Here is a 12,944-nt window from a genome sequence, read left to right on the forward strand (position 1 = left end):
TGCCATGCCTATCCCAAAGATGCACTGTTTCACTTCATTGTTCCCTAGAGCTTGACTGCTTGTCACCGTGTGTGTGTGTGTGTGTGTGTGTGTGAGACCCTGGCTCCTCCTTACAACCTGGAATTGAATTAATCAGGTCTGAGATTGTCATATTATTCTATACTTTCACTTTATTTCAATTTTCATAACATCACATTTATTCTTAACACTTAACACTTTGTTCATTTATTTGGTACAATGGCATTTTACTCTGTTTAAAAGTCTTTTTGACCCAGATTTACATAAACACGATCTTCATAATTGGCCAAATCTCCAATCTGCAACAAGAAAGAGACAAATCAATGCAAAGGCCTACAGATTTATGCACATTCCTAAACTTACCACAATTAATGCAGTTCTGAAGTGAAAACCCACATTGTGCCAAGCTGACCATCATGACTTATTTCCAGTCTCCATCAGTATTTTGTGACCTTTTTGAATGTTTTTGTGCTTGACAACACAAACAGTTGCCATTTCTTTTGTTATTTTTCCACCATTTCAGCCAGCAGTAAACTTGATTTACCGAGGAGGTACACAGCTCTTCATCTATCTCAACCATCTCCCAAGACCCCTGAATTGTATTAATCTGGTTCTTTAAAAGGATACATGGAAAATATAATAATATAATATAATATAATATAATATAATATAATATACAAGGAGATTTACTGAAAAGAGGCCCTGAATATTCTGTAATAACTCTAACTAAGAATGACGAAATCTGAACGAAACAACGTGCAACATGCTCCTCAGTATATGGAGCTTTGAACGCCTGTGTTGGAGCAATGAGGTAGGCACCAGACAAGCGTCACAACGTTTAACCTTCGTTTGCAACTTCTGGGTGCCTACCGCTTGTACCCCCTCACTCAGTCACTCAACTTCTCATCAGGATGGTGGTGTACAGTATTGAGCAGCGTGTCTTCATGGTGGTCACCAATTCATTAAAGCAAAGTCAGAATCAACTGGATGATCGTGAGTTAACGGAAGTTTACTTCCAGCACAATGGAGCAACGTGTCACACATTGACAAGGCATGGCAGAAATTCTTTGGCAACAGGATGAATTTTAAATGGGCTTTGGCCACCCTGGTTGCCAGATCTGACACCACCAGACTTCTTCCGTTGGGGTCTGCTCAAAGTAAAAGTCTATCGGAACAAGCCTCGCACTGTGGAAGAGTTGAAACAAAACATCCAACGTGAAATTGCTGCTATTACCCCTGCCCCCCGAAACATTTGCCGATAAGTTCAGGAACATGGAGCGCCGTGTCGAAATGTGTCTGGCAGAAAATGGAAACCACTTCCAGCATCACATGGAATGCAATCAGTTGATTACACATACGTCAAGGTAGAGAGCAGATTTTTTTTTGGTTCAGATTGCTTCATCCTAACGGATGAGTGAATCTCTCTGTATAATATAATATAATATAATATAATATAATATAATATAATATAATATAATATAATATAATATAATATGTGTATTCTAGGTAGCACAGAGAATACTGCTGCTCCTTTACCGCTGTGTATTTGTATTTCTCTCTTTATTAATCTCTACTTTTCTCTGCTGTCTTTTCCAGTCCTTCTGTGGTGGTGTTTTGCATCAACATCACTTGATCAAAGTCCTGTGATGCCTCCTGTGATGCTTGAATGAAGGCAAGAATATATATGTTAGGTAGAATGCCCATTGTGGGCAGGGTGGTCTTATGTCCCTTAATCCCTTGCTGGTTGTTTTTTTTTTCTTCCATAGTTTTTGTGTGTTGTTTTTTTCGATCCTCCTGGTCATCTGACAGTAACATGGGACTCATCAGTAGAGGATTACAACATGATGTTGTATATATGGATGGTACCCTTCTACTATATATATATATATATATATATATATATATATATATATATATATATATATATATATATATATATATATATATATATATATGTGTAATATACAGTATATATAGAATTATATATTATATATGGGTTGGAGACGGTGGCACTGACCAGAAAGAAGCAGACAATGCTGGAGGTGGCAGAGTTAAAGATGCTAAGATTTGCATTGGGTGTGACGAGGATGGTCAGGATTAGAAATGAGGACATTAGAGGGTCGGCTCAGGTGGGACGGTTGGGAGACAAAGCTAGTGAGGTGAGATGTGCAGAGGAGAGATGCTGGGTATACTGGGAGAAGGATGCTAAGGACAGAGCTGACAGGTAGGAGGAGAAGAGGAAAGCCTAAGAGAAGGTTTATGGATGTAGTGAGAGAGGACATGCAGGTGAGGGGGTAACGAGGACAGGAAGATATGGAAGAAGATGGTCCGCTGTGGCGACCACTGACGGGAGCAGCCGAAAGAAGATGAAGAAGACCCTTCTACTATTCATATACCATATCAATGTTTTATAAGATTACTGTTTATACATTTATATGTTTTTTATACTTTGTTACTTATTCTTCAATATTCTAACCTAATCTTATTTGTTTTTTCTTTGACATTTTGTAAAGCACTCTTAGGGCACTGAGTTTAAAAAGAATGCTAGTTGGACAGATGAAGATTGTCTTTTATTCTTTTCATTTTTTTCACAAAAAATCTTTTTTCCCCATTTACTTTTTGGAATTGTAATACAGTAGCTATCAACCTCAAAAAGATCCCATCACTCAGGAGGATTACAGTTCTTTCCTGGACGTTTATTAAATTGCTCCAACTGTTTTCAGGCTTTGGGTCCCCATCACACCAAGCGAGCTCCTTCCACTAGAGATGCACGTCGGACATTCACGTTATGGTAGGACAAAGTTTTCAGTTTTCCAGCAGGCGGCTCACTTGGGCGTTTGTTTTTGTGCCCCTGTCACGTTATCTGGTAAAGTGAACTGTGCCTTTGTGTGCCTTAACTGTTTATCACTCTCTGTTATGGTGGGTTACAAGGAGGGATTTCGGTCTACATAAGCGTGCTGTGTTTGTAAAAAGCTTCTTTAATATTCATTTGCTGGATTTTTACCTCAATGTGGTGTCTTTGGAGGGCTGTGTGTCATGCCAGGCTGTCCTGGCTTCCCATTCCAAAGAAATGATTGTGTCTAATACAAATCGAGGCAGGGAAAAAGAGGAATAAACTACAACGAGAGATCTGCTGCTGGCCTTCTGGTTTCTTTGCAGACATGTTACTGTGTCAGGTGTCTACTGATAAATGACAAGCCATGAAATAATAAGGGCCTTCATTTCTGAGCCATCCATCCATTTAGCTGTCCATATTCAGACCTGTTTATATGTTCACATTCAGGCCACAGGGGGTGGTGGAGCCTGTCCAAGCAGCATTGGTAGGAGCCAACGCTCATCCCGTCCATCACAGGCTGGCAAACTCGTTTGTAGAATCGGGAATTGCTTGGTGTGCAGTTTTTATGTTCTCTCTGTGGTTTGTGAATGAAAATCAAAGGCAAAACACGTAAGCCATACATACCTCTTTGCTTCCTTGATTTTGCTGATTTGACTTCTTGGTCGTCTTCTTCCTGACAAACAAAAAGAAATTCAGTGAAGAATTTAATAAGAACATCAAGGCAGCTTTATGATACAAGAATAATGGTCGCCCCAGGGTTCAAGAATTACACCACAATGGTGTCAGTTCAGCTCCTGCCAATGACAGGCTAACTAAGTAATCTTTGGCCATTCAGTTCACCTTCTCATTCTCCATTTATACACAAATATGTAAATATCTAAACAGCTGAAATATTGGAATTAAGGGTTCACTTTAATAATCTGCTAAGTAAGAGAAGGTGTATCTGTTTAATCAAACAAATCGCCAGGAGCCGATCATATTGACCCTCGAGTTCTTAAGGAGACCAGCAAGTTCAGGAGTTCAGATAGAAACCCTTGACTTATACTTTTTGGAAGTCACTGTGGACTGGGGAGATTCTGAAGGACTAGAAAATGGCAAATATCATCCTGTTATATAAAAAGGGTGACAGGGCAGATCAGAGCAACTATAGGCCAGTAAGCTTAATGAGCATCACAGGAAAATTAATGGAAGGAATTATTAAGGATAAGATTGAGCAACACATGACAAGGACAGGACAGTCAGCGTGGGTTCAGAAGGAGGAGGTCATGTTTTACTAACAGGCTGGGATTCTATGAGGAGGCAACAAAAGGATACGACCGAAGTGGTGGAGAAGATGAGATTATTGATGTGGACTTTCAGAAAGCATCTGATAAGGTGCCACATGACAGGGTGGGCATCAAACTAAAAGAAGTGGCAGTTCAGGGTGTGGAGTGTAGAATTGGCTCAGACACAGGAAGCAGAGGGTGATGGTGTGAGGAACCTCATCATAATTGGCCGATGTTAAGAGTGGTGACCAGCAGGGGGCAGTGCAGGGGCTGCTGCTATTTTTAATATATATAAATGATTTAGATTGGAATATAAGGAACAAGCTGGTGAAGTCTGCAGATGATACCAAGATAGGTGGATTAGCAGATAATTTGGAATCCATCATATCATCACAGAAGAACTTGGACAGCATACAGGCTTGGGCAGATTTGTGGACGATGAAATTTAATGTCAGTAAATGTAAAGAATTACACACAGGAAGTAAAAATGTGAGATCTGAATACACAATGGGCGGTCAGAAAATTGAGAGTCCACCTTATGAGAAGGATTTAGGAGTCATAGTGGACTCTAAGCTATCGACTTCCCGACAGTGTTCAGAAGCCATTAAGAAGGCTAACAGAATGTCAGGTTATATAGCGCCTTGATGTGGGGAGTACAAGACTCACAGGAGGTTCTGCTCAACCTTTATAACACACTGGTGAGGCCTCATCTACAGTCCTGTGTCTTTTGGTCTCCACAAGGACATAGCAGCACTAGAAAAAGTCCCGAGAAGCAACTAGGCTGATTCCAGGGCTACAGGGGATGAGTTATGAGATAAGATTAAAAGAGCTGAGCCTTTACAGTTTAAGGAAAAGAAGATTAAGAGGTGAAATGACTGAAGTGTTTAAAATTATGAAGGGAATTAGTACAGCGGATCAAGACAGTGACTTTAAAATGAGATCATCAAGAACACGGAGACAAAGTTGGAAACTTGTTAAGTGGAAATTTTGCACTAACATTAGCAAGTTTTTCTTTATACAAAGAACGATAGACACTTGGAATAAGCGACCAAGTAGTGAGGTGGACAGTAAGATTTTAGCGACTTTCAAAACACGACTTGATGTTTTCTTGGAGGAAACAAGTGGAGAGGACTGGCGAGCTTTGTGGGGCTGAATGGCCTGTTCTCGTCTCGAGTGTTCTAACGTTCTAATTTGTACCACAGACCTCTTTATCTTGTCTGCGAATTTGAAAAAAAGTGCTTGAATATCACAGAAAAATCTTTCTTGTAAACTTTGAAGAGTGCGTTAAGAAAACTTCAAAAGCAAGTGTGCCAAATGCAGCCATTTTCTGACTGATCTAACGCTAGTGTGGTGAGGTGTTGGAGGACAAAGAGGGACAACTTTTTTTTTTTTTTCTATCATTTTCTTGAACATTCCGGTTGATTTTTCGACTTCTCTCATCAGGCTAAGAATCTTAGTTCGCTTACAGGAGTAATATATTCACACTAATCCGAGACAGAGGATGCCAGCCGAGGGGAGGAAGAAGTGTGACGTCAGGTGTGGGGAGCCGGGCAGGGCCCTCCGCACTCACACGCCAGCCTGCGTTCCAGTCGCTCAACTTCTGTATTTTTCAGTGTACTTTGCCTCCGCTTAGCTAGCGATACCTGTATGTTTATTGATCTTTAAAGTTTGTCCTGTTTCACTACTATGTGGGCAGAGCCGCAGGGAAATGGCTAGTTAAGAATAAATGACATACTTAAAAATAGCACAATCTACTTAAGAAAATAACAAAAAAGTGATTTAAATGAGAAGAGAATACTTCAAATAAATTCTGTTTAGCCTAACATACCAGCAGTGGCTTATTTGAGGGCTTCTCTAATAGGACAGATGATACAGCAGAACTAGAGAACTTGCTTTACTCTAAAGACACGCCACTCTCCACCATAACATTTCAGGAATTTCCAACCTCCATCCACGCACATCCCCTCTAGTGGCTCAGAAATACAAGGACGCCTCCATTCAAGGTGACTTTCTGACAAAATTGTGGCCATTATATGTAAAGTGCATTGAAGGCCAACCTGAAAGACTTTAAATAATACAATCATTGTGAGAAGACTGCGGTGGGTTGGCACCCTTCCCAGGATTGGATTTTGTGCCCTGTGTTGGCTGGGATTGGCTCCAGCAGACCCCCGTGACCCTGTGTTCAGATTCAGTGGGTTGGAAAATGGATGGATGGATTGTGAGAAGAAGACATCGTACCTCAGCAATATAAAAACTCCCAAAGCCATTCCAGCTAGGATATTAATGCTCAGCAAGGCATAAAAGGCGTAAGTCATTGCCATCTTTTCTGACATCACGGCTTCAGTACAGTGCTTATACCTGCTACATACTTGATAGCTCATGTTCAAGTTTCCTGGAAAACAGAAAGGGATACCAGATGACACCATAGCTTCAGAAAAGAGCTTCTACTTGATATGCAGTGGATTCAGAAAGTATTCGTTCTCTCCAAACTTTATTGTATTGTAGATTTTATCTGAAATGGATCAATTTGACATTTTTGCTCATCAATCTACACCCAATAACCAATAAAGACAAGGTGAGAATATGATTTCAGAAAGGTTTGTACATTTGTGCATAAGTCAAAAACTGAAATCTCTCCTTCCCAGAAGTATTCAGACCCTTTACTGTGTGCGCAGCAGCACCCAGTTTGGTTTAAACCTCCTTGGGATGTGTCAAGAACTTGAGTGGAGTCCACCGGTGGCAAACTAAATTGACTGGACATCATTTAGAAAGGCACACATGCCCCTGTCTATAGAAGGTCCCACAATTCACACTGCATGTCAGGACAAAAACCAAGTTGTGAAGTCCAAGGAACTCTCTGTAGACTCCAATTGTGGTGAGGCAAAGATCAAGGCAAGGGGATCAAACCATTTCTAAAGGTTTTAGTTCCCATAAGCACCGTGGCCTTAAGAATTGTGAAATGGAAAACTTCCCAGAATTGGCCATCCAGCCAAACTGAATAACCAGGCTAGAAGGGCCTTGGTTAGGACGATGACCAAGAAACCCGTTCAAGTCAAGTCAAGTTGGGGAGCATGCACTGGTACGCTGTGTTGCTGCACCCACTACATGATGAAACAACTCAGGATCCCATTTGGCAACCCGCCAGACGGTCACACGGTCCCACCCTCCGGAAATGACCCATCTATCTGCCACAGTCAGGTGTTACGTGGGTGAACCCCTGGCCTGGACCAGCCACTTGGGTCCCCAACAATGAGGATCTTACGAGCTGGGTCACCCTTCAGGAAACGCGCCACCTGGCCATAAAGTTGTAATTGACGCTCCCTCACAATGCAGGTAATGTGCTTCATTTGGGACTCCATGAACATCTGCTCATTAGAGACAAAGTCAAACCAACGGTACCAAAGGATTTTCCGGAGAGACACAATACCAAAGGAATCCAGAACCCACTGGTCACTCAAAAAGAGCTTCAGAAGTCTTCTGCTGAGATGGTGGAATCTGTCAGTCGTACGACCATCTCCACAACACTCCATCAATCAGACATTTATAGTATTAACTTGACAGAAGTCAACCTTGAGTAAAAAGCATATGACATTTTCTCTGACTTTTTGAGAACATGAGGAAAAAAGATGCTCTGATTGGAGTCCGACATTGATCTCTTTGGGCATAACTCCAGGCAGTATGTCCTGGGAAGACCCGGCATTGCTCATCAGCTGCCTAATACCATCCCTACCGTGAAGCAAAAAGGTGGTGGCTACATCATGCTGTGGTGACAGTTAGACTGGTCAGAATTAAAAGAAGAATGAATGCATCCTAACAAAGGGAGGTTCTTGAAGAAAATCTACTCCAGAGTGCATGCCATCAAAGACTGGGGTGACAATGTTGGAATGGCTTCAGGTCCTCAGGCTTTCTGGTCCAGCCAAAGCTCAGGCCTAAACCTTACAGAACGTGTGTGAAGAGAACTGAAGATGGCAGTTTACAGACGCTTGACATCCAATAGAGTGGAGACTGAAGAGGGTAAACTGATCAAATCCAAGTGTGCAAAGCTTGTGGGGACTTACCCAAGAACACTCAAAGCTGCAACGCTACCAAAGGGGCTTCTACAAAATATGGATTTAAGGGTCTGAATGCTTCAATGAATGAGAGCTTTCTGGTTTTGGTGTTTAATTAAATGGCAAACCTTTTTGTAGACAGATGTAGATTGGTGGGCAAAAATGTCAGATGTACCAATTTAAAAATTAAATCTACAGCACAATAAAGTGAGCACAACATAAAGGGCTCTGAAGACTTTCTGAATATACTGTATATTCACAGTTTGTGTAAAATATGAGATACATGCAAAATGTTATCATCATAATATAATGACACTGCATGTTACAACACTTTTGATGGAATCAGACAGCGGTCCTAACTCTCTGCCAATGCATACCTTGAAAATAATTCATATTTCAATTTCTTAGCTCATTCGGGGCCTCAACATACTACTCGGTGGAGTGCCCATGTAGAAGGTCAGTATGGAGGAAGTGATGCTGACACTCCATGCATGCTGAGATATGATGGTTAGGAAGACCGCATTTCCACTGTTAGGGGGCGCTGCTTAATCCTAAATTGAGGAGTTTGGTGGCAGCTTTGCCGGTAGTTGTGGTAAAAAGTCCTGTGACACAGCAGTCTGTGTTATCCAGATGTGCCAGGTTAGCTAGCTAGGTTAGATATATTGATATGGCATTCTCTGTGGAGCAGCGGTGTACACTGCTGGTAATCAGGAGTGTTTTCAAAAATTCTATTTAATGTGCCAGCACCAGTCGCTCAAAGCTTCTGTGGAGAGCGCAAAGCACAAGCTGCTAGAATTCAGTTTAATAGGAGACTTCAGTAAAGGCAGACATCGGCCTCTTTGAACTTTCTGGGTTCTTTCAATGAGGACCTCCATGGACAGAGCTGTGTCCAGCTGTCCTGCACATCCCTCTTTCTGTCTATGTTTTCCTCTAAATGTAAAACAAAGAGATTTTTTGTTATTTATACTTCCAGCTGTCTAACCCACAATACACTGAGGATGTTCACCTTGAAATGCCAGGATGACGACTGCAGACTTTGCTGTACCATATCTGTTTGTGGCTTCACAGTGATAAGACCCTGCATGGCCCCTGTTTACACTGCAGATGTGCAGTTGCTCCCCTGATCCCACTTGGCTCCTGTTCTCCTTGACCCAGGTGTAGTTGCTGGTTGGGTTTGCTAAGGCTTTGCAGTATAAAGTTACTGATCCTCCTTCTTCCAGACTGGAGTTGCTCTGTCCAGTGATGACTGCATACCTGGGGGGATCTAAAATAAAGTAAGAGGTAAGTGATGAACTTATTCTGTGTTTCTACGCAGTATTATCTCATGTAGCATTTGTTAGGAGCTTGCTAATTTATGGGCTAATTGGTATTTGTGTAATATGTGTTGTGATCAAAGTCATTTAGAATTGTTATCATTATTATTTCTGTAACATCAACTGTGGTTGTGTAGTTGCCTCCATTTTGTATGTCTGGCCACTATGATGCTATGTGGTTTGTACATGACCATGGCGACCGTGATATATAAGATGGCCACTTACACACTTTTATAATGCTCTATCTGTATCATTCTGTGCAGAGTCCATGGGCAGAAAGACCCCCAATCCTGAAAATGTGCTGCCATTAGACCTGTCACCTGAGGCCACCACATTGAAGATCTTCTTCAGCTCCTGTCTGGTTTCTGGGCCACTGAAAATTTCCCATTTCACTTTCTTTGTGTTTGTCTTGATTTAGACCAACGAAAAGAAAATGTGTTCATATTTCTTTTGGTTTCTCTTTGAAGAAAACTATTGTGATCGCAGCATCATTCTGAGGGTCTGGGTATTGCCATGAACTGCTGGTGGCCACAATGTTTGGATTGCAAAGGCCATAAGAAGCAGTTTCTTTATCAGCCTGAGTTAATAGAGGACTCCTGTCCTCTGAACACTGTGAGCAATCAGCTAAGTTCTCTCCCTCTCACTCAGGTCCCACCGTCCTGTGCTGTTCAACCGCCTCCTAACTTCAGCCCTCCAGAGTACAAATCCTGCCGACTACGCCAAGTGTATTGGTGTCGACTACCACCATGCGGCATGAGTGTCAGGACTGCAAAACCCTCAGCCTTAGCTAAATGAATGATTTCCAGTCTTAGCCGAGCAGGTACTTCTTCTGAACACTGACGTCACCTGAACTCTGTCTGTCATTCAAACACCACCATCCTTGTGCAGTGCCACCACCTCTACACTCCTCTTTTCCTTTTTGAGTAAGTCTCTGTTAGCATAAATAAAGTAAAGCGATAGCCATCTTATGTTTAAATGTTTTTAGTAATGCTGCTTGGAACACTTACCTCACAAGGTTTCACTTTGAGAATTGTGTCAGTGGACTTTTTAGAGTTCAACATACTTTAATGTAATTAAGTGAAGCTTTGGAGTTTCAGGAGGAAATATACAATTTGCTAAAAAAAAATATTTTCTTGGTTTTGGCCTTTTCTTTGCTTTAAAAACTAGTTGGCTTTGCATATTTGTTTTCAATTACTTTCAGGCTACATGCTGCTAAATAAATACATTTCATAACCATTAAAGAAATGTAAGCATTGTGGAACAGTTTGGAGGGGCTAGAAGTTCTTCTCCATTCCCCTTACATTCGATTCATAGCATTGGTAAAACACTTTCACTTTATTTGGAAACATATTGAGATAAACTCAAGCTTCATCCCAGCCTAACACACCTTTTGAATTATGAAGGAAAACTCTTCTAAGTATGCCCGTGTTTTATTTCTTTAAATGATTTCCTCTCATCAGAGTCAGCGATTCTCATGATATTTGACTGCAGCTCTCGCTCTCCATACTTCACGCTGTTAAAACCGCTAAAAAAAATACGACTCACACTGCACATTCAGAAGAAATTGTGAGGACATGATGCCTCCAGTCTGACACGAGTACTTGGCATGGTCCTGATAGGAAACTCTTTGAATTTCAAGCGTCTCTGAGGTTTCCTTTAACTGATGTCCGTCTCTGTACCAGGAGAAGACCCTGCTGGGGTGTCTGCAGGTCGTTTTACAACTCAGGGTCACCGCGTCATTTTCTTGTACATTCTCTGCTGTTGCTTCAATCTTCAGATCTTTAGTAAATTAAAGAAACAACAGTTGTTGAATTTCTGCTGTCATATTTCTAATGTTATGCACTTTATTCTAATTATTTAGGCTTTAATTCTTGGTAATGGCACAGTTTAGTGTGCAACGTCAATAGATAATAAAATAAATAACAAAATAGATAATAAATAAAATACAAGAGTCCTGGAGTGGAAAATCTTTCCGTATCGAACTGCAGACTGATTATATATAAGATGTTTAAATTATTTTGCTGAAAATAACCAGGATGAACTGAATGTACAGGACTTTAATTACTGGCATTACAAGCCTCCTTTCTTGTAAATTCTTCCCATACAGTACTAGTAAATTATAACTTCAGTTACAACCATCTATGTAAATTAGTTTACAGTTTAATGGTGGAGAGAAAAGGAGGTAAGTATACACCTCTGAACTGCAGAATCTGTTTTAAATAATTTTGTAATCTGGGACCAGATGGATTGTTCAGGACTAGAAATTACAAAATTAACGTATAGCTTGAGAAAGGAAGAACTTAAAAGATCAAACATTGTGATCAGAGTCATTCTCAATCAGGACAAGATAGCCAATCAAATACGTGCAATGTCACGGGTCCCAGAACTCCACGTGTGAATTTGAAAAGAAAGGCAGGAACAGAGAAAGTGACATCAGAGATCGAGACACGTGTGACCGTTTCACCTGGACACTGGAGAGCGTGATCTTCAAATAACAGCAACTGCTAAATCATAAGCCGCCCGCCCAGGACAACATCCACCACTGACAGTTGAGGTTTTCAGTCATCTTTTCTAAGACTGTTTATATCCAAACTTTACCATCCATTTTATTTTCTACTATCTATATCTTCTCCTGTTTGGTATTGTATTATGTTAATAAGTACCACGTTACCTTTATATTTCTTATCCTTTGTCTTTTATTTAGAGTGATTAAAATAATAAAATGGCACACAGTGTGGGTTAGATTGCTACTTTCCTATTCACAAGGTTTATCAAGGCTGTTGAGGGCGCTCCTCAATAATTAGAACAACTGCGGTTACAGTAAGACACAGTTTGGTTATTAAGTGGCAGATAAACAAAAGGGTTGTGCTTTTATATGTGTTGTGGCGACACCCGCAGATTTGTTAGCGCTGATGATACTGAATATGGCGAAGTGACTGGCAGTCGGCACCACTTGAGGCTTTGTCTGGCTAGAATCTCGGTGTGTGTGTGTGTAGTTGTGTCAAGAGTCCTGGTAAATGTTCCTAGTGAGGTCTTATGGATTTCATGATAATATACAGCAATGCCCACCTCAATATGATATCCAATCATGTGGCACCAAAGAAGGTGGCATTCCAACAGACCTGACTGTCATGGCAGCACAAAAAAAAGCAAATCTTACAGTAAGTTTGGTGGATTTAGAAGATGTCTGTTTTGTGGACAACTTTTACATATTCAATGAAAAGTCAGTGCCCTTAAGTGCCCAGGAGAGTCAGTGCCCCCTAATGTTTGAAGGGGCAAAACTATCAACGCACTTTATCACTGGTCTTCTTCAACAGAGCGACACTGGACAAAGAGTTTGGTAGCATTTAAATGAAATCAACATCGAAACAACCTGAAATGGACAAACACATAAATCCATTTCACTACGAAACATAAAGTACCTGAAATCCACACTCGAGTAAAAGTACAAGAATCTTACCAG

General features: G+C 40.9%; 1 protein-coding gene across 1 annotated transcript in view; it reads right to left on the bottom strand.

Moving 5' to 3' along the window:
- Window positions 1-254: 254 nt before the first annotated feature.
- Window positions 255-12,944, bottom strand: part of LOC120540553 (B-cell receptor CD22-like) — a 31,597-nt gene continuing 18,907 nt past the window's right edge. Inside the window, exons 4-8 of the mRNA XM_039771392.1 lie at window positions 11,027-11,260; window positions 9,175-9,432; window positions 6,358-6,511; window positions 3,479-3,527; window positions 255-317 (exon numbers count right to left, since the gene is read on the bottom strand). Coding sequence (XP_039627326.1) covers window positions 255-317; window positions 3,479-3,527; window positions 6,358-6,511; window positions 9,175-9,432; window positions 11,027-11,260 — 758 coding nt within the window. The remainder of the gene's footprint in view (window positions 318-3,478; window positions 3,528-6,357; window positions 6,512-9,174; window positions 9,433-11,026; window positions 11,261-12,944) is intronic.

This window comes from Polypterus senegalus, chromosome 12, assembly GCF_016835505.1.
Source record: "Polypterus senegalus isolate Bchr_013 chromosome 12, ASM1683550v1, whole genome shotgun sequence".
Classification (NCBI taxonomy): domain Eukaryota; kingdom Metazoa; phylum Chordata; class Cladistia; order Polypteriformes; family Polypteridae; genus Polypterus; species Polypterus senegalus.